General features: G+C 47.7%; 2 protein-coding genes across 2 annotated transcripts in view; one reads left to right on the forward strand and one right to left on the reverse strand.

The window, feature by feature from the left end:
• WIPF3 (WAS/WASL interacting protein family member 3) overlaps nt 1-16,159 on the forward strand; it is a 25,898-nt gene extending 9,739 nt beyond the window's left edge. Inside the window, exons 5-9 of the mRNA XM_021689547.1 lie at nt 5-124; nt 2,250-2,399; nt 3,355-3,456; nt 13,927-14,003; nt 16,067-16,159. Of these exons, the coding sequence (XP_021545222.1) occupies nt 5-124; nt 2,250-2,399; nt 3,355-3,456; nt 13,927-14,003; nt 16,067-16,090 (473 nt within the window). The 3' untranslated portion in view covers nt 16,091-16,159. The remainder of the gene's footprint in view (nt 1-4; nt 125-2,249; nt 2,400-3,354; nt 3,457-13,926; nt 14,004-16,066) is intronic.
• A 9,213-nt stretch (nt 16,160-25,372) lies between these two features.
• The window catches only part of SCRN1 (secernin 1), a 35,556-nt gene continuing 34,004 nt past the window's right edge, over nt 25,373-26,924 (reverse strand). Inside the window, exon 7 of the mRNA XM_021689719.1 lies at nt 25,373-25,706. Within this exon, the coding sequence (XP_021545394.1) occupies nt 25,548-25,706 (159 nt within the window). The 3' untranslated portion in view covers nt 25,373-25,547. The remainder of the gene's footprint in view (nt 25,707-26,924) is intronic.

Raw genomic sequence — 26,924 nt, forward strand, 5'->3', positions numbered from 1 at the left:
CCCCCCAAGTCTCCCAGCCTCCAGGCCCAGTCACCCAAGTCCAGTGTGCAGGCCTTGCTGGTGCCACCAGTCCCTCCAGGATCCCAGCCATTCCTGCAGAAGAAGAGGCCCGGCCGAGGCCCAGGTAAGCACCAGTCTTCTGGTCCAGGGTGGCCGCATCCGAGGATCACTGAACCCTCGCCAGTAATTATGAAGGTGCTAGGGACACAGCCAGAGGCCTGCTCCTAGAGCAGAGCCACTTGGGAACACCCTGAGATGTCTTAACTCTTGGATTTTGTTTTAGAACAGAGCTATCAGTGCCCCTCATGGAGCCCAGTAAAACTTGTATGGGACTTGATGTTGTATTCGTGTTAGAGACAGGAAACCAAGGTGCAGGGAGGCTGAAAGACTTGTCCAAGATCATGCAGACCACAGGCCAGGCATTCTGGCTTTGATCACCTTGCAATTACTAGCTGTGTGACCCTAGGCAATCACTTAGCCTCTCTGTGCTTCCTTCTCCTCATCTGTAAAATGGGGACAGCAATATTTCCCACCTCTTGTGATTGCTGGAGCAGGGCCTAGCAGCACTGAGCTCTAGAGAAGGGTTATTTATTCTGACTCTCATCATTCATACACCCGAATCTCCTGTCTGCAGTGGAGGGGGCTGTGGGTGCAGTTTGTTTCCAGAACCAGGTGTCTGGTGTACTTTTTGCCTGAGTTACTACAGCCTGGCTCCCAGCCACAGTCTGCACTGGCCCTCGGCAGATTGCAGTAGCCTTCTGTCTTCTTTCTGGCACGTTCTCGTGCTGACTCAAGAAAACTAAGGGTCTGTATTTCGAGCCAAATATTAAGAATAATTCCTTCACATACCTAGCAGAGAGGATTTTGGATTGAGCATGCATGCCCATAACTGATTTCCACATAACAGGGAAGCTTCGTTCATCTCTGGTGTCCTTCCAAATGGAAAGTATACGGCCATACACACATATCCACGCCCACACATCCACACTTGCCCATAAACACCACATCCACACACGCACACCCCAACACACATCCACACTCACATGCACACATATTCCTTGGTCTTTAAGAAAATCTTTTCATGCAGAAGGTTTCCTAAATGTATTTCCTCAAATTAAAAATAGCACAAGCTCACTGTAGAACAAATAGAAAGAAATTGACATCACCTACAATAACATCACCCAGAAATAAAGGCTGTCATATTTGGGGGTATTTCATTTTTTTTCAAAAATATCTACAGATTTATAAAGTTACTACTATTTTTGAATATACAATTTTCTATGTTGTTTTAATTTAATATTACATTATAAGCAGTTTTGTCGAGTTGTTAAAGTTTACTCGTAAGCATATTAATAGGATCATCGGCATTTACCAGATTCCTAGTATTAAATTGATTCTATTTTTTGTTATTGTGACTAATATTTCAGGAAACACTTTTGTAGCAATTGTCATCCACCTTTTGGATATTTTGAAAGGACAGGTTCCTCAAAAGGAATTCCTGGTACAAAGGGCAAGGATATTCTTAAGGCTCCTGGTCACAGGAGGTAAGGTTCGAGGCATTCTCTTTTCAGTGGACTGGTGGCCATAAGGGCCAGCGTTCATCCCAGTGAGCCACCTGTGATTCTGAAGTGTTCACGGGGTGGTGAGAAAAACAGTGCCTTAGATTCGGGGGGCGGGGAGGGGGCAGAAAGAGGTTGTAATGGTGGACATTTTGTGGTGGGCGGGGTGGATTTAGGCTGACTGGAGGGAGAAGAGAGGGTCTGCAATGCAGGGAACCTGGGTAAGCAGAACCCCAGGGACGGGAGCAAGCCCCACAGCTTGTTCGCCTCGCCTCCCTCTGCGCCTCACCTACAGACAGCCCTTCCCTTTCTGCTGACTCTGCAGAGGTTCCCCTCTTTGAGCTGTGCCTTCTGATCCTGAAGGTTGCCGTCATCGCTCATGTTGTCACAGCAGCTCACATTGACTGAACCCTACCGCGTGCCACTTCACTTTACTCATTCAGCCCTCTCAACACCCCTAGGAGGTGTGTGTACTGTTTTACAGACGAGGAAACAGAGGCACAAAGAGGTTGTCATTATCTCAGCAGGAGAGCTGGAATTCAGTCCCAAGCAGCTTAGCCCCAGAGGCAGCCCTTTTATCCACCAGATCCTATGACATCCAGAGACCTCAGTACCTCACCTCTCCCAGGAGGTTATAACATCTGCTGTCCCCGTTCCTGTATCTGAATACACTGGCATCTTTTCTATAAGGGACCAGTGGGGGGAAGCTAAATCCACCCCCAGCACCCCCTGCGAGATCACCCACCACGGAGCTTTCAAGCAGAAGCCAGCAGGCCCCAGCCTGGACCCCGACACAGCAGCCTGGGGGGCAGCTGCGGAACGGAAGCCTGCATATCATTGGTAAGTGAGCCCACCTTGTGCTGTGCTGGCTGCCGGTAAGGGAGTGGTTTCCCCTGGCCCTTGGAGGGAGTATGCCAGCCCACCATTTCAGGGTGCGTGCTTTACAAGAACAGGAAGCTCACTCTCGGGCAAAACATCCTACAAGTTGTGTTAAATAAGGATTCTCTTGAGGCTTTCTGGAAGGTTCCAGGACTCATTCTCTAACTTTCTGATTGTGATGAGAAAGATGGAAGAAAATCAACATTCAAACTGTGTATGTGTGTGTGTCTCTGTCCCCATGGAGAAGTCCATGCATATTGGATTACAGTAGAAAGAATAGAGTGGTCTGGAAAAGGTGAAAGGATGAATAGAAGGCCCACCAGACAGAGGGACGGTTAGGGCAAAAATACAGGGATAGGCAGGAAAGTTCTCTGGGGTCAGACCCAAAACAGGGACTCAGCTCATAAAGAGGCCACAAGTCTCCTCTTGCAATCAGGAGCACAGGGAAAATCCTGTTTGCTTTGGGGAGCCCAGGCCCCCCACTGGACATAAGCCATGCTCCTTCCCACCAGCCAAGCTGAGGACTTTTCATCTGCTCACCCCTCCCAAACAAAGCCCTCCCCAGGGGCTCAGGACTAGCTTCAGGCCACAGAGACTCTGCTGGTCCCTTATTGCTGTCACATTCCCCACCTCTGACTCTGGACCCTCGATAGCACTTCCCCCTTCAGAAGTTTCCCTAAGATGTTGGTCAAAGCAAGGTGGGGGTGGTGGTGATAGGGAGAGTCTGTTGAGTTCACGTTTCCTGATTCCCCTTGTCTGAGCTAAGCAGTAAAAATTGAGAGGTAGATGGGGTTATCTTAAGGGGAAATAGCCCAGCCATTAAAACTGGGCAGGCAAACCTGTGTGCTCCTGGAAATTTTCAAAACTTGGGTCATCACAATAACCAGAGTAATTTTGCTATTTTCCACGTGTGCAGATGACTTTGAATCTAAATTCACATTTCATACTGTGGAAGACTTTCCTCCTCCAGATGAATATAAACCATGCCAGAAGATTTACCCCAGCAAGATCCCCAGAAGTAAGTACCACCTTGGGAAGCCTCTTGGTTTTCCCTGACCCTCCAGAATTAAGTGTGTAGTGTGCATTGATTGGCTACAGGCTGCCTAGAAGATGAGGTCATGATTTCACTGTACTACTGGGAGAATACAGTGCTGTTCATACTTCTGGAAGTGTCTGAACACTTACTTGTCCTGGCCCCAAGGATTCATTTAGAAGCTTCTTACAGAACTCCAGAGTTAATTGTTTGGCTTTGGATTTGAGTGCCTTGATTTACCACTTATCCCTCCCCTCCTAGGGCTTTTGACAAGGGAGCTAACCACCCCAGGACAACAGCAAAATGGGATACAGGAGCTTTGTATTAATAACCAGAGAAGAATCTGAAAAACCCCAGTTCCGAACCCTGGCAGACTGTGAAGTGGAGAATGTCTTTCAGTGGTTCTCAACCTTGAATACACATTAGAATGACCAACAGAGCTTTTAAAAATCCCAAAGGGCAGGTTGCACCGAGACCCGCTAAATCAAAATATGCAGGGAGGGACCCACGTGGCAGTATTTTTGAAAGCTGCCAGTTGATTCCAGTGTCCAGCCAAGTCTGAAAATCTCAGGCTGCTGAGAGCCTGACTTCTCCCAATTTCATCATGTGGCCAGCCTCCAAGTAGAGGCCTTCACTCTGCTTACCTACTTAGCCCCCTAAGAGTGGAAGAAGAGGCGGGCGTATCCTTCAGGGCCAAAAGGGCAGGAGGCAAGTACTTTAGGAAAACAGGAAGCAAAGAAAAGCAAGGTTGTTAACCACCCAGCAAAGCTGCCTATTAGTTCACGTGAGGCAGTTCTGGTCCAGCGCTGAAGCAATCCAGTTGGTCAGTAGCTGGTAAGCAGGGACAGAGGCAACAACATGGAGTAAGGGTGTTTCCCACCCAACAACAGGAGTCAGGCCCCCAATCCCAGACATCTGTGCACTAGCATGGAAAATCGTCCGTGTCCTGGGATAGCCCAAGAACATAAACTGGGCTCTTTGACCCTTTCCCTTCAGAGGGACTTTGGCGAAGTCCCTCCTCCAGGGTTCAGCTTCCTGCAGGCAGACCAGGGAGCTTGAGCCTTCTCCCTGCTCAGCTCACAGGTCCTCTTGGAATCAGCCTGGGCAGGTCTTTTTCTGCTGGCCTGTGGGGTTGCACATTTAGAGAGAAGTGACCCTGTGTGCTTTTTAAATAATATGTAAAGACTACTGCTCTGAACTGAGAGAGAGAGGAAGGAGAGAGGAGCAGCATGAGATGGAGGGCCAAAGATAGCGTCAGTCTTGTCAGCACTCCTGCGAGGCTCATTTCCTTTCCCTAAGCAGGTGTTTGTTAATTGGCCACGTTCATGCCACAAATCCCACCGTTCTCTGTTATACCCAGACTGTAACAGGTGAGTGTGACACCTGGCCCCTGGAGGCTTTTCAGTTACTGACTCCTACCCTAAATCAGAGGTCAGCAAACATTTTCTCTATAGGGCCAGAAAGGACATATTTGAGGCTCTGCGGGCCATATGGTCTCGGTCACAACTACTCAGTTGTGCTGTTTTGACTGGAAAGGAGCCATAGACAATACATAAATGAATGGGCATGGCTGTCTTCCAATAAAACTTTGTTTACAAAAAACAGGTGCTGGCTGGATTTGGTCTGCTGGCCATATTTTGCTGATCTCAACACTAAACCGTTCCAGAAAAGCAGATTCTTCAAAATCTCACTTCTGTCTCAGTAGTGTGCTATGCAGTCCTTCAACCTTCAGACTCAGTAAATTCTAAAGTTCGCTGCATTTTGAGCCCATGGTGCCCAGTCTCCTCCCTGAGAACGTAAGAGAGGCCATGCCTCGCACAGCTCACCAGGAGAGCACAGCTGACAGTCTGTGCTCTATTCCTCTCATCTCAGAGAAATAGTCAAATCAGACACACAAATTTTGTGTGTCCACACACACAAAAATAATCTGATGCTCGGGAAGATACAGTTTAAAAAAAAGAAAAGAAAAGAAGGGGCGCCTGGGTGGCTCGGTCGTTAAGCGTCTGCCTTCGGCTCAGGCCATGATCCCAGGCTCCTGGGATCGAGCCCCGCGTCGGGCTCCCTGCTCAGTGGGAAGCCTGCTTCTCCCTCTCCCACTCCCCCTGCTTGTGCTCTTTCTCTCTCGCTGTGTCTCTCTCTGTCAAGTAAATTAAAAAAATCTTTAAAAAAATAAAAGAAAAAGAAAACCTGCTAAGTGAACTGACATCCTACAGACCAGAAAGGGTATTTGCGATTTCAAAACTAAAATGTGGTTTTAGATTGATGCGGCATTGGAGGGCATAAAATCCTCCTGTGGCTTCCGAGCACAATTACATCAGCATGTTCCTGCTGTCCCTGTGAGCCGTAGGGTAGAACCTTGGTAATTCTATTAGTGTGAGGCTGATACAGTTCATGCCTGTCTGATTACATTTCTTCTTACAGTTTTCCTCCTGCTCCCCATTGACCTGGTTCCCCGAGACTGGAGATCTTCATGGTCTGGTTCTGTCGGATGAGTGTGTTCTCACGCTGTCTTGTCGCAGTTCTGCCTTTGTCTCCTCCCACTTGCTTGCTTTCTCTCTCTGCTCCTCACACACACACAGCACAAACACTCTAATGCGTGGCTTTTCCACTTCTTCTCTTCACTGTCTCCACCCTGCACGTACTAGCTGTTTTCTTTCTTTGATAGGATGATTTTACCTAATTTTTTTAATGTTTTAAAAATGCGTTAGGTTCCTCAATAAGTCAATTGTAGAATTACCATAGGATCCAGCAATTCCGCTCCTGGGTATACACTCAGAAGAATTGAAAACGGGGGTTCAAAAAGAGCTCATGCATAAACACAGTAGCCGAAAGGTAGAAACATCCAGTGTCCATCCACTGATGAACGGATAAACAAATGTATAGCCATGCGATGGAATATTCTTTGACAAGAAAAGGGAATGAAGCACGGACACATGCTACAACGTGGATGAACCTTGGAAACATCATGATGTGTGACAGAATGCAGACACAAAAGGCCACCTGTCGTATGATTCCATTTACATGACGTAGCCAAAACAGGCAAATCCTTAGAGACAGAAAGAAGATTTAGCAGTTGCCAGGGGCTGGGGGTGTAAAGAATGAGGAGTGGCTCCTAATGGGTATGGGTTGCTTTTTGCGGTGATGAATATGTTCTGAAATTAGACAGAGGTGATAGCTACACAACACTGTGAATGTATTCAAGGTTACTGGTGGTAGATTTTATGTTATGTGCATTGTGCATTGTGCTGCAATAAAGTAGGAAAAAAACACCCTATCAGTAGGAATCTTTGGGAATAACTGCATAGGTTGCAAATACTTATTAACATAGTGATGATAGAAAGAGTGAAGTTATCATCATATTGACAGATACTTACTGAGGCCCTTACCCACTGGAGAAATTTAGATAAATGATGCCCTGACACAGCCTCAAGAAATTCACCTTTTGGGGGAGAAAGGGAGGAGAGACAGACACCCAAACTTAACATTTCAGTCTGGTGTTCCCAGCGAAACCTGATCCTGATCACAGTCAGTTCAGTGGGAAAGTGGCTGGTTAGAAATCTGTTTACATCCCAACTCCTTTAAAAATAGAGTTTTAATTGTGGTTTAAAAATGCATAACGTGAAATTTTCCATCTTAACCATGTTTAAGTGTACAGCTCAGTAGTGTTAAGTACATTCACACTGTTGTGCAGCCCATCTCCAGAACTCCTTTCATCCTGCAGAACTGAAGCTCTGTACCCATTAAACCCGTGAAATAGCAACCACCATTCTACTTCCTGGCTCTAAGAGTTTGACTACTCTTGGTACCTCATATAAGTGGAATCATATAGTATTTGACTTTTGGGGACTGGCTTTCTTTCATTTAGCCTAATGTCCTCAAGGTTATCCACTTTGTAGCATCTGTCAGAATTTCCTTCCTTTCTAGGGCTGCGTAATATTCCCTTGTATGTATGTATGACATTGTGCCTATCCGTTCGTCCATCAGTGGACAGCTGGCTTGCTTCCACCGTTGGCTATGGTGACTAAGGCTGCTATGAACATGGGTGTGCAAGTATCTCTTTGAGTCCCTGCTTTCAGTTCTGTTGGGTATATACCCAGACATGGAATTGCTGGATCATACGGTAATTTGATTTCTAGTTATTTGAGGAACCACCATACTGTTTTCCATTTTCCACTCCCACTGTTTGACATTCCCATCAGCAGCACACAAGGGTTTCTCCACATCATCACTAACACTTGTTGTTCTCTGTTTTTTGTTTTGTTTTTAAAGATTTTATTTACTTATTTGACAGAGAAAGACACAGTGAGAGAGGGAACACAAGCAGGGAGAGTGGGAGAGGGACAAGCAGGCTTCCCGCCGAGCAGGGAGCCCGGTGCGGGGCTCGATCCCAGGACCCTGGGATCATGACCTGAGCCGAAGGCAGACGCTTAACCAACTGAGCCACCCAGGCACCCCTGTTCTTTGGTTTTTTGATAGTAACCATCCTAATAGGTGTGCAGTGATAGCTTGTTGTAGTCCAATTCCTATTTTAAAATAGTTACTTTACACTTATGGCAAAACTAGCCACCATTGTTTCACTAGCAAAGAAACTTCTCCAGCAAGTGCTGCAGTCACTTTAACAGTACCGGATGGTTCATGTCATGAAATCAAAGGATGAGCTATCCCAAGACCGAGAGAATCCGTAGACACTGCCAGTGGCCGAGCATTTATCTCTGCCTTTGTGGAGGGCAGCAGGGCAGGAAGGACCTCTGCCCTGTACTTACCTTAGCCGTTCTTCTTCATAAGCTGTCTTCCAGCATCCCACTCTCTTACCGTTATTCCTGTCCTTCTAGATTATTCCTTTAATCCTCTGAGCCGGCAAAAGTGTTGTCATGTCTGTAAATCATCTCCCTTGACCTACCCTGGCCCTCGGCCGTTTCTCTGCTCCTCTCACAGCCAGTGCCGTGTCTACTTCCTCTCTTCCTGTCCTCTCAGACATTTTCCCCCCACCACGCCATGGAAAGAGCCCTTAGCAAGGCTGCCAGGGGACCTCCATGTTGCCAGAGCCAGCGGTCAGAGGTGTTAGCTAGAATCGATCACTCCCTCCCGTGAAGCACTTCTTCACTTAGCTTTTCTGACAGCCCTCTCTCTCCTCCTCCTTCCACTTTGTGCTCACCGCTCCTCCATTTCTTGTTACACCCAACACTTTGGAATCATCTTTGGCTTCTTTCTCTTCTGCTCCCACATCCAAGTTACCAGAAAAATCTTGGGGCTCCTCCTGTGAAATGTGTCCCCAGTCTGCTCTCTCTCACCTCCTCTGCTACTCTCAGCCTGGCTGAAACCACTGTCATTTCTCATCTGGAGGCTGCAGGAACCTGCTGACAGGCTTCCCTGCTCCATACTACAGGCCCCATGATTTGTCTAAAGTCCAAGACCAGTCAGACCACCCTCTGTTCCAAATCCTCCACTGAGTTCCCGTCTCACTGTGTGTCAGTTAGAAATCCCCACCATGGCTCATAAGACCTACCTGAAGTGCTCACACACCCAGCCCCACTCTCTACAAAACCTCATTTTGCTCCAACAGACCACGTACAGCTTGTAGACCATTCCAAACACGCTCCCACCTCTGGGCTCTTTGCACTTGTTATTCCTTCTATGGGACACTTTCCCCAGATGTCTGTGAGACTCAACGCCCTGCGTCCTTTGGGTCTTTGATCTAATGGCACTTTATCAGAGAGTTCTTCTCTGACTGCGCTTTATTTAATAGTAGCCCTTCCTGCCCCATCACTTTTGTTCTCTTCTTTCTGCTTTCTCACTTTCTTCAAAGCATTTATCACCTCCTGACATACTATATATTTGCCTGTGTCTTGTCCGTTTCCCCAGTACAGTGTAAGGCCCAGAAGGGAAGGGATGACATCAGTTTTCACTCACTGGTCTATCTCCAGCTCCCAGAATGGGGCCAGGCACGCAGACACTCGATAAATACTTGTTGAATTAATAGACAAGAATGTCGGGGTGTCTGGGTGGCTCAGTCTGTTGAGCGTCTGGTTCTTGATTTTGGCTCAGGTCATGCCCTGGGTGTGGAGCCTGCTTGGGATTATCTCTCTCCCTCTTCCTCTGCCCGCCCCCCAGCTCGTGCACGCACATGTGCTCTCTCTCTCTCTCTCTTTCTCTAAAAATTGATAAGAATGTCCGTACATATATACATTGCTAAACCATTTACAGAATAAAAAAATGTGAAAATAGCACAAATCCCCAACAATTAAATAAATTAAGGCATTAATAAGGGGTTAAATAAATTAAGGCAGAGCCACCAGATAGATTGCTATGCATCCACTAAAATAGTGTTGTTGAATATTCAGCGACATGAGAAAATGTGAACACAACTCTGAGAAGTAAAAGCAAAAACACCCAGTACACTAAAAGTACATAAAATAGAACTGAAATTTAATTTAAATAAAGAAATGATTTTGTGAATGGATAGAGAGGGAAAAGGAGAAGTTGACCAAATAGAAAAGAGGCTAGAAGCACGTATGCTAAGGTGTTCAGAATGGTTAGGGCTCAATGGTAGAATGCTGGGTGATTTTTATTTTCCTTATGCTTCACCATTTTGTTCAGGTTTTCTATAGCAAATATATATTACTTCTAATAATCATTAAAACTAATTTTAAAATTCTAAAAATTCCTAACTATTGGGAGAGAGACTCTGATTGGCCAACACCTGGTCTGAGCACGTGTGGAGGGGAAGTGTGGCCCCATGGTATGCAGGGTGACCCCACTAAGTTCTCTACAAGCAGGATGTGGTCCAGGAAAGAAGGAGTGGCGAGCGAGGCTCATACCAACCTCAACTATCACATGACAGTGGGGAAGGAGAGGAGAGGCCACATATGTACTTTCTAAGGTCTAGATCTGACAGATACCAGAATTATAAGTTCCAGTGAAACCTGTCATTTCCTTTGGTTAGGGACTGTGAGCCGTTCCCCGCGTTAGAACGGAAGGGCTCTTTGAGGTCGTCCCGCCCAACTCCTTCATATACAGCTGAAGAAACCAGGGCAGAAATAGGGTGGCCGCCCCCTGGTCACAGCTGGTGGCAGAGGGGGGGCTCGGGAGGGTATTATGCTCAGTGAAATAAGTCAATCAGAGAAAGTCAATTATCATATGGTTTCACTCATATGTGGAATATAAGACATAGCACAGAGGATCACAGGGGAAGGGAGGGAGAACTGAATGGGAAGAAAGCAGAGAGGGAGACAAACCGTGAGGGACTCTGGGCTCCGGGAAACAAACTGAGGGTTTCAGAAGGGAGAGGGGTTGGGGATGGGGTAAGCAGGTGATGGACATTAAGGGGGGCACGTGCTGTGATGAGCACTGGGTGTTGCACGCAACTGATGAGTTATTGAACACTGCTTCGGAAACTAATGATGTCCTCTATGTTGGCTAATTGAATTTAGATTTTAAAAAGATCTGCTTCCCCTAGGAGTTCAGTTTGTGCTGACCCATGTCCCCAGCCCGCAGGAGTCGCACTGCAAGGCTGGCAGGAGTTGTGGGAGGCTTTCAGAGAGACCCCGCTTGAATGGCCAGCCACGTCTGTGAATCCTCTCTGGCCCTCCTCCTCGTCCTGCAGTGTCTGTCCTCCTGTGGTCGGCTACAGAATGGATTTGTTTCTTCCTCTGACATGAAAGTATCTCTGTGCCTGGATAAAGGCACGGGCTGGCTTGATTTACAAATGACAAAAAGTAAAGTTGGAAGCCGGCTTGGCCCTCAAGCCTCTGCTCCTTCAGTCTCAGCACAGACCTTCTTCTCTAAGCCCCGCAGTTCAGAGAAGGCTTTCATGTCCGGCTGCTCAGTTCAGCACCGGGGCGGCGGGGCCATCCGTGTGCCAGAGGCCGCAGCTGGGGTCACTAGGGCTTCTCTGAGGGTCCTAGGCGCGTGGGAGCGGGTAGGGAGGTAAACGGTATTTCGTAGTACAGGTTGGTGTCGGCCAAAAGTTTGAAAACCAGTGTTTTAGTGAACCTGAAACACTCTTCTCCGGAAACACAGCCCGTGTAAAGGACTGTTTCAGCAGAAGAGCTCTCTTTTTTGAATTCTACTGATTCTAGTGACATCTCATTGCTGGGGGGGGAAAAAAATCCCCTAAGGCAGTATTTGTATTAAAAGGGGACGCCTGGGGGGCTCAATTGGTTAAGCGTCTGCCTTCAACTCAGGTCACAATCTCAGGGTCCTGGGATCAAGTTCCGCGTCAGGCTCCCTGCTCAGCAGAGAGCCTGCTTCTCCCTCTTCCTTGCCCACTGCCCCTGCTTGTGCTCTCTGTCAAATAAATAAATAAAATCTTAAAAAAAAAAAAAAAAGAAGCACTCTGAGTAACCCTAACCCCTGGCCACCCACTTCTAGCAGCAGTGAAATTTCTTTTATAGTAAGATGCGAAATTTTCCCTCCTGTTTTACTGTTTTATGAAGAAATTGATTCTCCGTCAGCTCTGCTGTTGTTTCCAGTTGTGTTTATGAAAACTAGCAGGCACCACTTTCCTACAGAGAAACATGTCTTCTTGCCCAGTGGTTCTCCAAAGGGAGGATTTTGCGCACCCCCGTCCCCAGCCACGTCTGGAGACATTTTTTTGTTGTTACAGATGCTCTGGGGGCTGGGGGAGGTCGTCCTGGCATCCGGTGGCTAGAGAGCAGGGATGTTGTCCCACAGCCTGCAGCACACGGCCCGCCCCACAACCAAGAGTCAGCTAGCCCACAAGGTCAATAGAGCCAAGTTAAGAAACCCTGGCCTAGAGGCAGGCCTTTCTGTAGTAGACTGGAGTTTCTTACATCTAAGAAGTAATTTCAAGGCCATACTGCGGCATGGCATTAAGTCAGGGGCTGTATATCAGTGTCTTTTTACTTTTTTTAAAAAAAGATTTTATTTATTTGACAGAGAGAGAGAGCACGAGTGGGGTGAGGGGCAGAGGGAGAAGCAGACTTCCTGCCGAGCAGGGAGCCCGATGCGGGGCTCGATCCCAGGACCCTGAGATCATGACCTGAGCTGAAGGCAGACGCTTAACCAATTGAGCCACCCAGGCTCCCCCATGTTTTTCTACTTTTAACTTAGTTAATAAACTGGCTAAAAATCTAGCACTCCCTATGTCATTTGCCCAAAAAAGCATTTTAATGAAGATTTCAGTGTCCATTGGATTAATGTTTTATAAGTTGTAGAGACCCTTCTATGTGCTAGTTCATTTTAAAAGCTATATCTTACCATAACAGATTCTTAAGATGACTTACATGTTCATTGTACAAAGTATTTTTAAGAGACTTAAAAAAAAAAAACCAAACAATAAATCCAGGAGGAATCCATTCAATATATTATTTCCATTTTTTTAAGTATTTGAGGTCATCCTATTTATACAATTTCTAGCCTGCTTTTTTCTCCTAAGTTTCAGACATCACCCCAGATTATTTTGTTTTGTAAATATTCAAATGGCCAGTTCATAATCTGTCACATAGAGTTCCTAAATAGTTTTGTTGAACACAGGGTATTATCAACTTACACTATCGTAAATGATCAGAGATGAGTCGTTCTGCTTTTCATGCTGCTCTGTAAGGAACACAGCAGCCTGGATTGTCTGGAGGGCTTTGGGACGTGGTTCTTTAATTCCCAGTCCGTGACAGAGGCAGGACGGAAAAGCCTTGTACTGCAATGGTGTCCCCCCACGAGGGACACCATTCAGAATACCTGACCCACAGGAAAAGTTCTGGAATGCCTGGGAATGTGGATTTAAAACTTGGCTAAACCAACCAAACCACATAGACGCATATACACACACATATAAGTAAATGCCAGGAAAAAAAAAATAAAGTCTGGAGGGATAAATAGTAAGCTTCGAGTACTGGTGACTCTGGGATAAAAACTGGGATTAGGCGAAGACGAGGCACTTGAGGTTGTTTTGGGTTTTTATTTCCTATTGTCTTCTTCTATATTCTTTGAACCCTTAATTGTGAGAATATATTTATATGGAACTTGTGTAATAGTTAAGCAAAATACATTTTAGAGAATGAACTCAAGAATGAATTCAAGCTCCTAGAACAGAGCGTGATTTATTCAGCATATAATTACCTTTTACTTCCTTTTTAAACCAACCCTAGCATGGTGCTTGGCACCGTTGGGGTACTGGACAAATGAGCGAGTCTGGAGATGGTGGCTTGTTCTGAGCTAAGAAGCTGTCACATGCATGTAGACGACAGGCCTTTATAATAACCTGATCCCCTTCCGGCCGACTGGATGAGATGCCTCTGCATCCAGGCTGGGCCAAGGAAGAAGTGGGTGGAAACTCTCAGCCGAGGGCCGGGAGCTTGGAGGTTTCAGGTTGACCGGCTCCTGTTACCCTTGGTCCCTTTGCTGTTGATTTAATCGCTGGTGGAGTCTGAGTTTCCCCGCAAAGCGCACAGAGGTTCCTGGGCCAATAGATGGCGAGATCTTTCCTGTTTCTTTCAGGCCGTACACCTGGTCCCTGGCTCCACGCCGAGGCGGCAGGGCAGAGCTCGGATGACATCAAAGGCAGAAATTCTCAGGTAACACCTCCCTCGGGTCTCTGAACGTAAAAGCAGGAGTTCTCCTCAGGGAGCCAGAAATGCCGAGAGTGTGCTTTCTCCTTAAAGCTTTACATCTTTTGCACAGATTCTTTTGTCCTCGGGGAAAGCCATTTGGTGTACCTTTGTTTCTAGCTAGAATGAAACGTGTACAGTTTCAAACTCTGAAGAGGGAAGGGGGGGCTTCCCCCAGAATGCCCACCACATCCAGAAGCAAGGTTGGCTGCCCAAAAAGCCCTTTGGAGTCCTTCTGCAACAGTGACCCCACTCCCTCCCCGCTCGTTCTTCCCTGGTTATGGTGGCTGGAGAGGCCTGAGACAAGGCTGTGTAATGTGCACCAAATGTAGGTCAGGGTTCTGTCTTGTCTGCAGAATACAGGGTATCTTACTGCTCCCGTGGGGGTTTTGCTCCCATCAGCACGATCATTTCTTTTGGCCAAATGTAGTCATGCTTCAAGTCCCGGTGGCTGGAGGAAGCTGGGAGGGGAACCAGACGGGTTCTTGTGGGATAAGATGGTCTTTGAAAAAATGCCCTCCTCACACAAGGCAGCTTGAATGGACTGTCTCCTAACCTGGGCCAAGATGACTTCTCTCTGCCCACAACAGGGTCTCATCTTCAGAGGCCCTTTGTTTCTTTGAAAACAGGCATTTAGTCATGCCCTGGCTTCCTCCTGTTTCAGAGTTCTATGTGGCAAAGGGGGTGGCCTGCCATTAAACTGGGCCCTTCTGCAGCCCCCTGGGACAGCACAGCAAGGGACGTGAGAAGGGCGACAAGGCCCTGGACATTGGGGATGAGTTCCTTGCAAGAGGACAAGCACCCCCTTTTCTAACCATGGCTAAGCTAAGAATTGTGATAACCACTCAGATGATCACAGGCTCAAAGGTGGCTGTCTGATTGCAGTTAAGGGAGAAGTATATATGCATAGGGCAAAAGAAAACAGGGAGAATATACACAAAATTAACAGGCATCCACTCTGGGAAATGAGAGTTGATTTTTTTACTTTCTTCCTAGTGCATTTCTGCAATTTTTGAATTTTCTATAGTGAATATGTTACTCTTGTGGTCAGGGAAATACAGCGATAATCAAAATAATAGTCCCTCCATCATACAGTTCTTTACATTTCTTCGGATAACTTGCAAATGTGATCTCATTTGGTCCTTTTAGTAACTCTGTGATGTAAACTGGAGCGATACCTTTAATGACCTTTTTTTCAGACAAGAGAACTGAGCTCCAAGGGATTAAGGAACTTGCCCAAGGTCACATGCCCCAACTTCTGACTTCTTGTCCAGTGCTCCTTCCCTATACCGCTCTGCTTTCCTCTGGCATTTTCCTATTACCAGGACAGGAGTCATTCTTCCCTTCAGACGTGGCAAGAACGGTCGAACATTGTGCCAGGTCTGGTCTTTGGCCTCATGGCAGGCACATACCTAAATCACCGGAGCCTATGAAAGTCTAGTCGAGGATGGATTGTAAAGTCTCTCTTGGGCATCCCATAGTCAAGAAGATCTTTACATCTAGCTGGACACCCTCTTGATTCATTTTCACGTCAGTGAGACAAAAAGCAGTCTCCCAGAGAGATCACAGGGTTCTACACATCAGAAACTGCCCCCAGGGGGCACTCTTCTTTTACGGTGGAGAGAGCCCCAAGTGATCCGTGCACTGGTAGGAGTCCTGGGGGTGAAATCTGATGGCCTGAGGCCCTTTCTCTTTTCCTTTGCCTTGTCTTAGGATCTCCAGCAAGTTCTTTGTTTTTCTTGAGTTTCTGTCCAGTGCTGGTGTTTGGTCTTATGAATGTTTCCAAGGTGGTGGTAGGTCGTGGTAGGTCTTCAGATGCCATCAAAACTGTATGTCCCATTACATCCCTTTTCCACCTACAACCCCCTGGGTCAAAATCAGCCCCTTGCATCTGATGGGACCCTCAGACCCTGGCAGCCTCGTATGAATCACAGCAGGAAGGCTGTGGTGCCCAGCCCCAGCGTGGGTTGTCTGTGTGTGTGTGAAGAGTCTTCTAAACCCCCCCCGGTAATGTTACTGTCTCTCCACAGTTATCTCTAAAGACACTCCGGTGAGAAGACAGATGAAGCCAGTATCCTGTGAACCGCCTGGGGGTCCGTATCGCCAGATGGGCATCCCCAGGAGAACGTGTCTGGCCTCGCCATACTTAAGTTGTAATTCAGTTGACATACAAGCTCTGAGTGGAGCACTTACTTATTGTAAATATGTGGTTTGCACAGGCTTTAAATCAGTATGATCGTCGACTTTTATTTGCATAATTTAAAAAACCACACCCATATTATGTTTCTCCATTTTCTGAAGATGCATCTTGGCATTCATCCGTTGGTACAGATAGAGCTCTGTCCCCACCCCATGGTGTCCATTCCATGACTGTACATAATGCGTGCGGGCTGGCCCTTCCTAGATTCTGAAACATTTTGAGAAGATTCCTTCGTTTGCAAGTAGTCCCAAAGTCAGAGTACCCAAAGCCGCTTCTTACTGGCATGATTCTATATTCTCATCACGCACACTGCAAAATCAAACCAAATAATGCCTTATAAACGATGCAGCTCAGAGAGAGTAGTGTGTCCCCACACCCAGACAATGCCACACAGCCTCCAGTGAACGAGATGTCATGTCTCGCTTCTGTTTTGCAGTACAGGGATTTTATTTTATTTTATTTTTGCTGCCTAATGTAAATATGACGCAAAAGAAAGGCAAGAGTAGGCTCAGCCCCTCCGATGCCAACCACAGGGCCCTTTTGTAACTGAATGCTCCTACAAGTAGCCAATGTCCTTCCTGTTTACAGTGCCCCTGGTGCCCACGTGCCCGTGGCTTTCCTCCCATCCCGCCTAACTTCCCAGCTCCATCCTGGCAGCCAGGGTAAGGCGAGATTCTTGAGATTCGGGTACTTTTTTCTGCAAGTTAGAAACATCCATAACTCATTATTATAGCCAATTACATATTCTATCTCAGAGATGGGTTGTTTTTTTTCCTCCCGGAGAGCAGGATTTTCACAGTAAATATGACACGAGGAAGTGTAGACCGAAGCCTATTAGCAAGTATCTGCCTCACCTACCTGGTGCCTCACTCCTACCCTTAGGAACCCTGGAAGCACCCGCCAAGCGAACCTAGCTCCCTTCTAAACTAAAGAGGACCTGAGGGGTCTGAGAGCTCCGCCTTCCCTGTGGGGGGCGCACTTCTCTGTCAGGGAGAAGTGCCCAGGGCCAGCCCCCCCTGAATATGGAACTGGTCGGGAAGGGCTCTGGCTCCTATTCTCACACCCTTTTTCTGGAGCTGGCAAGGAAATGGAAGTGTGTGTTTGCTTGCACCTGACCCCAAATGCTCCCCTTTCTTGGAGGAGAAGCTGTAAGAGAGGAAGGAGAGAAAATGGAAGGAAACAGACTGCCCCCGGGTCTGTGCTCAAAATAGGTGGAGATTAAAGGAAATAGGCTGGGGGGGTGGGCAGGGAGGTGGCGAGAAGAGCAGTGGAAAAACAAGTGTCCTTTGGAACAACCCACTCATGTGCTCAGACGTGAAGGACACCGTGCCCGGACCAAGCCATCCAAAACAGCCGGTTAGGAGGGGTTGGGCAAACGTGACTGCACACACTTAGCTGTTGTCCAGAGTAAAGACTAGGATGGCATCCCACATTACTGTCATGCTTTGTCATTATGGAGAGGAGCCACTGAGCAAGGTCAAGTGCCCTTCTCTGGGGAATCAATCATCCCAAATTATCACTGCTAAATCAATTGGAAAAGAAGCTTTGCAGGTCATCAGCTCTGAGCATAGCTGATTTGTTTTATTGGTTCTGGAAGGTTTCCAAAAGGTCAGGATTTTTTTATTATAACGGGATCCGCTCCATCTCCCTCCCAGTTGTAGGAAAATAATTACAAGGGCTTTAATTATCATGATGAAGAAGGCCCAAGACAAAGGCAAATCCACCTTCAGAGGAGACTGGCCGCCCCGATGAGGTGTTGATGCATTCACATTCCGCACCACTGGGATAGAAATTAAAAATAAAACCTATCAAGGACAGAGGGAAGGGATGAGCAGAAACCAAAAATTGCAACGAGGTCAGAAATCTCAGGAATCTGGCCTCCCATCTCTCCTCGAGACCTGTCACTGAATTCACGCCCTCGGAACTCAGGCGGTGCCCGCCTCTGGCAGGACAGACCGTTAGCCCCTTGACCATAAACTCCCACAGAGGCATCGAGTTCCAGCGCTCTTACCGCTCTCAAGTGTTCTCACTGACACCGTCTGTGGCTCCCCCGTGTTTCATATGTATTTTATATTTATTGATGTGCCCTCTGCAGACTCATTTCTTTGTATCTAATAAACTTCAGTAAGTGGAAATGCTTCTGCCCGTGTCCTTGTTAAAACCCATCGAGGGTCACCGGTGCCGAAGTAAGCCAGATATTTTTCGTAGGTTAGACGGGCTTCTAAGAATGAGGGGACACAAAGGATACTCACACAGGACCCAACGCGTGCTGTGACATGCTGTGTTCAAAGTGGGGCCTTTCTTTTCTGAGCTGACATTACTAACTAACCTACATAATGTTTTTCTAGTTTTGGGGCGCCTGGGTGGCTCAGTCAGTTTTAAGCGGCTGCCTTCGGCTCAGGTCATGATCCCGGGGTCCTGGGATTGAGCTCCTTGCTCAGCGGGGAGTCTGCTTTTCCCCCCTCCTTCCCCTCCCTCTGCTTGTGTTCTCTCTCACTTACTCTCTCAAATAAATAAATCTAAAAAAAAATAATAATGTTTTCCTAGTTTTTGTAGCTAAACTGAACTGATGGGTATTTGGGAAAAACCACCAAAGGAAAATCTTTCTCAAATGCATTTTCTTAAAAAAAACCACAACTATATTTTTCTATTCATAGAAAACAGAGTATTGCTTATAGAATGCCTCTAATTTGTGTTAAAATGAAACAAACAGCTTTCGACCTGAAGTGCAGTGATCACCTGCCCCAACTTAGCAAACCCCTCAAAACATCTATATGAGGCAGTGTCCTCTCGCTCTCCATTGTAGTATTTTCAAGTGGCCTCTTTGGTATGTGGTGCAGGGGAAATGAGGATCAGCTGCGAGGTAAGCTGGCTTAGGGGCAGACGGAGATCTGGCTCTCTATTTTGCCTCTTACAAGTCTGGGGGTGTAAATTACAGGCACAGGCAGTCTGTGCCTCAGTTTCCTCACGTGTAAAACAGGGACACAAATATGGACCTAAGCATGTAGTGGTAAAGATGCAGTGATATAAGCCCTAGACAAGCCCTTCACCCTTGGGTCCCAACAGACGCAGGTATGGGCGCACGCCGCACTCTAGGGTACATTACGGGCTGAGCACCCGACAGCTCACACTGGCTGCCCCCCGGCATTCCACCTCGATGGCTACGGAGCGGCTCAGAGCGCACCCCACTGGCTCTGCTGCGGGGAGAGAACACTAATTACATTTCATAGATGTTCCCGAAGGAAGTCTCATCTAGAAACTAATTTCAGAGTTCACTGCCACACACTTTGCCTCCTATTTAGTGAAGGACCTGACTTTTTTTTTTTTAAAGATTTTATTTATTTATTTGAGACAGAGAGAATGAGAGGGAGAGAGAGCACATGAGAGGGGGGAGGGTCAGAGGGAGAAGCAGACTCCCTGCCGAGCAGGGAGCCCGATGCGGGACTCGATCCCGGGACTCCAGGATCATGACCTGAGCCAAAAGCAGTCGCTTAACCAACTGAGCCACCCAGGTGCCCGGACCTGACTTGTTTTATCTTCACTCTCATTAGCAGAGGTAGAGAGAAGCTCTTTCACGACCAAAAGGGCCAGTCTGAGTGGAGAAGAAAAGCAGTAGCCCAAGATCACTGACGAAGGGGACGATGAAGGTCAAAGCCATGGACTGTGGAGCTGAAGGAGCCATACTTTTAGGCACCCCTGATGGAGTGAAGAGGGGGGGAAGGTGGTAGCTACAAGGCTGAAGGAAGCAGCTTCATGGGGAGGGCTGTGACCTGTGACCTCCAGGAGTGAGTTCCAGTTTCTCACAAGGGGCCCCAGAGGTTTGGGTGTCCTTCACGAAGCTGCTCTGTTACGGGTTGAATGACGTCTTCCAAAAATGCGTCTGCGGAAGTCCTAACCCCACATCTCAGTGTAACCTTCTTTGAGAATAAGGTTGTTGCAGACGTAATTCGTTAAGATGAGGTCATACGCGATAGGGTGGGCCCTAATCCAGTCTGACTGGTGTCCTTGTAAGAAGGGGGATTTGGACACGGACACAGGGACACTGTGTGAAGATGAAGACAGATCGGGGTGCTGCTGCAGGCCAGCAAACCACTAGAAGCTAGGGGAGAGGCATAGGACAGATTATCCCCCACAGCCCTCAGAGGGAACCAACCTCGTGGACACCTTGGTTTTGGACTTCTCACCTCCAGAACTGTGAGACGATCCATTTCTGTGGTTTGAGCCAAGCACTCTGTGGTATTTTACGGTAGCAGCCCTAGCAAACGAGTGCGTGCTCTGTCGCCATGGAGCTTTGTGGGAGAACGTTATGTTTCTGAAAGAAGAGTTGGAAATAGGTTTACAGAGCTAGCTGGTCCTTGTCATATAAATGCGGCAGTCCCCTTCTCTGACCTTGACCTGAGTCACTTGTGACCAGTGACGAAGTCCTCTCGTCATGAACAAGCTACTCAGTTGCCTTTTGCCTGTCACAGTGGCGACCGAATCATGGGAGCAATCTGGCATTTCTAGGTCACGAAAGTGGGGACAGCTGGTCTTTCTCTCTAGTGGCATCTTCAGTGGCCGTGCCATGCCGTTAACATAAAGATGCTTGGCACAGATGGCACCAGCTGTTCTGGGGATCAAGACTTCCGTCTCTAGTGTGGTTTTTGTTTAATTGTGGTAAAATACACATGACATAAATTCACCATCATAACCATGTTCCAGTGTACAGTTCAGTGTGGTTAAGTATAGTCACATGATGGTGCAACCAATCTCCAGAATTCTTTTATCAACTTGCAAAACTGAAACTCTCTACCGCCTTGACAGCAACTCCTCGTTCCCCATCCGCCCAGCCCCTGGCAACCACCATTCCACTTTCCGGTTACTATTCCTGGGACCTCATGTAAGTGGAATCATACGATATTTGCCTTCTGGATACCGGCTTATTTCACTCAGAGTAACATCAGCGGACACTTGGGTTGCTTCCACCTTTTGGCTATTGTGAATAATGTTGCTATGAACAGGGGTGTAAAAATACCTCTGAGGCCTTGCTTTCAGTTCTTTTGGGCATATACTCAGAAGTAGAATTTCTGGGTTATATGCTAATTCTATCTTTTCAACTCTTTGGGGGAACGGCCATACCGTTTTCCATACCACCTGCACCATTTTATAGTCCCACCAACACTGTACAAGGAAGGGCTCCAGTGTCTCCACATCCTCATCAACACCAGTTATTTTCTGCTTTTTTCATAGTAGCCATCCCGATGGGTGTGAAGTGGTGTCTCATTGTGCTTCTGTGTTTATTTTTAAATATGAGTTTAATTCTGAGTTATCCACAGAACAGTATGCCGTTCGCTGAAACGCTGAGCTGATTGGGTTTTCTGAAGATGCCAGTCAGAAAAATATATCCCCCTTCGTACATTTTCTGTTTTGTGATTGATGCCCACATTTTTTCATGAAACACAAGGACATTTATTTGTGTTTTTTTTTTTTTATTATTGTATGCTTGATGTATTTAGAGACAATTCCAAGGGCAAGCACTGGATAGGGAAGTTATCTGGTTCATAGATATTTGTACAAAAGGCTGTTAAGACTACACGGTCAGTTCCCACTGCAGGAAACAGAAAGATTTTCTTTTTTATTATTCCCTGCCAATAGCATTTTCCAGCTCACACATTTAACTTCTCACAACATGACTGCAAACATGTACATACTCATTCCCATGAGAAATCTGCATGTGCCATTTCGGAATGTCTGAAGTCAGCCGGATCAGGCACGTTTGCCACAAGCCGTGGGCGGGGAGCTGGGACTTGGGACTGTGCAGAATGAAATGTCACAGCCACAGGGAGGCACAGGGTGGTGCTGGGACAACACGTGCATGTGACCCGCCACACAAGAATGGCCCAGGCTTCCCTCCCTCCTTCTTCCATGTGCTTCCTTCCTAAAGCTGAGAGCTCAGCTGAACACCTCCCCTACAAATGACTTAACTGTTCTTTAGGCAAGAATGCAGTTCGTGGTTCCCTAGCAGACACATTGGTCCCACCTGGCTTCCCTGCTGGGCCAGCCAGAGCGGTGTAACACCTGCACTAAGGTGGGACGATGTAAGTTAGCGAGCAAAGTGGTTTGCCTGGTTGGTAATTATTTTTTATACCTAACCATTCACCCAGTAGTGAAGGAACTTCACTGCTAATGTCTAATAGGCATACACCTGCTCTGTTAGCTTGTAAGAAAGACTCTTCCGAATAATAACACTGGGTCTTATGTTACTGGGCACTAAAGAATCACCATAATTTCAAGTATATCCTTATTCTACCTAGAATTCTACCTAGAATTCTACCTAGAATTCCAAACCAACCTCCAAGAATGAAAAGCACTACTCTGCTTTGCTAATTTACTTTTATTGCAGCCTCTTTCACCTTTAGGGGATGAGGGCTGTCTTCATCTATGGTAAATCCCATCTACTAGACAAGACTAAGTAGCTTATGTTTGGTTATGGGGCATGGAAATAGGGGAGAAATTCTATCCTGGCCATGTCTTCTTTCTGCACAAAGCATGCACAGCTCCCCCATCCAAGTCTTAACGGGTATTCCAATGGTATTTCGGGAAGCTTATTTACACACTGACCTTTAAACATTGCTTTCATAGTTCATCTTGAATATTCATTTCCCCACACTGCCTTTAGAAAAGCAATCCCTGGTAAAGAAATCATCCACGTAATGATAAGCATTTTTCAAAAGCAGAGTCTGTTAGGAGTATTTAAAAAGAAACATCTCGCCAACAGCCTGCTCAAAGTCCAAAAACATATTTTAAGCAGTTGACCTCAGTAGATAAAAGTCACTAGAAGTAAGTCCAGCCGCATCAGCAGGTTCCTTACTCTCTTCTTGTCTTTCCCTACAACCCCCAAGGCACAAAGAATTCGTCCACTGCTATTATTGGGGGTTTGACTGTACACAGACCCCGTCCGAGCCGGATGGAAGCATCCCAGCCCCATTTAACTTCTGCCAGGCTGTGCCACGGAGGGCTGCCACGCCCCCTGGTGGTAAGACAGGGGCATCACAATTGTGACGTACAGTGTTAGCTAAGACAATTCTCATTTAGGGTTGACCCTTCTTTGAGATGCTGGACAAATGTCCCCTAACGGAAGCAGCCATTGTATTTCCCACTTCAGAGTGGCTAGGGAACGGCGTAGGCTGGATGGGTGATCCATGACCTTTGTTTGGCCCATAACAATGAAAGCAGGCCTCTGTGTAATTTAGTCTCACTAGACTTCTTTTGGTAAAACCCCGAATCACCTTGGTACCTCAGACGTGTCAGGTCTGATGAAATGTTTCTGTAACAGGTGGAGGTGAAACCACGTGGTGAAATTTTAGGGTGGCTTTCCACATCACCTTGTCTTAAATAACCACTGAGCAGGTGGACTGAGGAGCGGCGAAGTACCTGTGTTACGAACCCCTCGAGCTTAGCATCTGTAAACTGATGCTCTGGGGATGGCCGCTCCCTCTAAGAGGAGAGCCTGCGTTCATCAACAGGGAAAGCCCTGGATGAGACTCAGCAACTACAAGTCACCACCAACGGCTGTGGTAACTCTGTCGGCCCAAACATCCTTCCCATCCGCTAGCGCTCACCGTTTATGCTTTCACAGACAGAATTCACAAAACTGCTGGCCCAAAAGCTCGTGGCGCTCTGATACCCACACCCTTAAAGGGAGGTCAGTAGAGCAAGATGTGTTCGGATAAGCCCCGTGGCCCTCCGTGCCCACATCCGTGTGTGGGACCCTGTCCCTTCCAACCCGCCTGGCCTGTCGCGCACCGCTCTCGGCGCAGAGTCACTGACCCTAGGTCACTTCAGAGATTACTGACGCTCACAATCTTTCCACTTGCAAATTCCTACCAGTGACGAAGCGTGATTGGGCCCAACTGGGTACGGGAGAGGTCGGAGTAAGGAAAGGGCCGTCCTTCCACCAGCGGCCACACCTGCTTACGCGTCTATTCATCATCTCCGCCCCCGGAGCATTTCACAGTGCTTGAGAGTTTCCGTGGCTGGGGCGAAGCCCCCCTACACCTGCCCCCTGCAGCTACCTTCATTCCAAGAGCAGCTACTGGGAATAAAGGGAAGGGCAGGGAGAGCCAGCTGCATCCTACACAGCTTTGTGGGATTGAACAAGCTGGGCAGGAAGGCTGGGGTTGGATCGCCACCCCGCAGCGAAATGCTTCTGCATCCATCTGTCACCTCCTTGCCCTCTGTCTTCCCAATGTTGAGCCCATCTGGTCCTCACACGCCCATCTATGCTCTGGTGGTAAGTCAAATCCTCCGTGTGAACACGACGTTGGAAACAAATCAGTTTAATTAAAGTCTCTGCTGAGATCATGTAGTCGCTGCTCAGATTCCAGCTACTTTAACTGAAATCTAAACAGTCAGGAGTGTCTCCTTTTCTTTCCCTGGCTAGCTGGGGAAATTCCCAGCCCCGTGGGGTGGAACTGTGCCATGGAGCCATTTAATTCATCCTGACATAGATGGTCATCACCAAGCCCGAAATCGTTTCTACACGAAGCCACATCCAAGGGGGGCGTGTGCAGGGAGAGCCGCAGGCCTCTAGGGAGGGCCGCGCGGTGAATCAGGGAGGCCCCTGTGTGGCTGCCTCCGAGTCTCTACCGTGGGCGCCTCCAGCTGACTCCCCTAACCAGCTCTCCTGCACAGGGGGCGTCTGTGGGTCCCCCGCACACGAGGCGCAGTGTAGAGAAGACAGGCTCTTTGGGATCACGGGGATCAGGATGAGCTGGGACCACAGAGGGGCCCCCTTTGTTCCTCCCCATTGGCTGTGTCCCTCAGCAGACACATCTGGAGAACTCTGCATGACAGGCATGCACCCATGTGAAGGGAGGCCTGGAAGCTTCTCCCTCAAGTACACACACGAGAGCCCTGGGCCTTTTGTTAACCCGGAAGAAACCAGTACTGAAAGAAAGAATAAGACCAAAAGATTTTGCTTTTCCTGCACACTTAGCACTGTGGAGCCCCCTCCCAAGGCCTGATGAACCCTCGTCCTCCGTGAGAAGGCTAATGTGTCCACGGTCACTGAGATGCAATGAGAGCAGCTGAAAATCCACAATTAGTCATACAATCGAACGACAGGCAAATGGAGACGCGTTACATTGCAAAAGAAGGGAAGCTACGTGGTAGGAGAAGGGGTTGTTGTTGAGCTTCAAGGCAGAACACAAGAGTGTGACTTTAACACATCTGGACTTTCTCATTTTACTCACACAGGAGAGTGGCTTGTTTTGCTGGTAATTTAGTAAGGTGGGAACGTTTAAATAAGAAGGGGAAAGGGAATGCTTACTTCACTTAAAGAACTTAATCTCCGTGTCAACACAGTCATAGAAAAGATCCCCCACTTCGGTGGGGTCCAGGGGGTCAGAGCTGGTCAGGATTTCTTCCATGGCCTCCAGGCCTTGCTTCTCTAGTTCCAGCATGGTCTTTCTCAGCTGGCGACCTTGCTCCTGAGGAAGGACGGAAACAGCGCGGGTCACTACAGTGGACAAGAAAGCCTCCCAGGGGCCCACCCACCCCATTCAATCTCTTTCCCCACAACTGCTACAGGGATCATTCTAGAATGCCAGGGTGGTTATGCTACTCCTCTGCTTGGCGTCCTTAGGTCCTCACTGCCTTCAGGATAAAGTCCGGACTCCAGAGACACACTCAGGAAAGGCCTTGTGTAACATACGAGGCTCTTGCTTGCCTCACCTCCTGCCATGGCCCCCACATCTCCTTTCCCTTCAGCCAGACTGAATTAACTGCATTCTTCCAACCCACGATACTGCGCCCTGCTCTTCCTCAGCACCTGTCAACTTGTACCCATCTCCAGGCTTCTCTGAACCTTTCCTCTGGGCTCCCTGTCGATGCCTTTACTTCGGCCATGGCTGTTCTTTTCCTGTCTTATACGGGTCTGTTGACTTGCCTGCGTCCGCCATTAGACCATGATCTCCTGAGAGAACTGAGCTCATCACTATGCTCCAATGCCTGGGTCACAGCAGACATTCCCAATAACTGTTTGTGGAATGAATAAATGGATCAGCCAATAAACACGAGCCACACCTATCCCCCAACTCACTCTCGTTCTGAGGTGGGGAGATTTCTTCCACTCACACACGGTGGATGACCGTGAAAAGCGTTCATTCGCCCAGTTCGTCCCAGAATGGAGAAGCTGCTGTCACCACACGCACCACTTCCTAACACGGCTTTGACTCGAACCAATGGTCATTTCTCAATGTCAAAGCCCACCCAACCTCATCAGTCTCATCTCTTTGACATATTGTGTAGAATAGTTCAAGCACACGGCCCTTTCTCCCTCTGCCTTCTAGTTGCCAAACAGCCATAAAACCATGCACCAAGGGGCATTTTGCTTTGGGGCTTGCTGTCCTCCGCCTAGAAAACATGCACAGTCGGGAAGCGAGGTGGACCGCCCTGAGCAAAACCCAGTGCAGCTTGGTGGCTGCGCTCACACTTCCCGGGAAACATTCGGCAGGCAAGGTGGACGTGAAAACACCGTGACTTTGACACGTCCCAGTGGTCGTTTCTGTGGCACGGAAAAGCAAATTCTAGGAGTAGCGAGGCCGCCTTCTCTGAGATTCTTTCTGAATTCCCCTGGATTTACTGTTGATGTTGCCCTTCTTTCTGTGCTTTTCATAGAGTCCACTATGCTAAGCAGGAGAAAAGAA

The sequence above is a fragment of the Neomonachus schauinslandi genome, chromosome 12 (genome assembly GCF_002201575.2).
Source record: "Neomonachus schauinslandi chromosome 12, ASM220157v2, whole genome shotgun sequence".
NCBI lineage: Eukaryota > Metazoa > Chordata > Mammalia > Carnivora > Phocidae > Neomonachus > Neomonachus schauinslandi.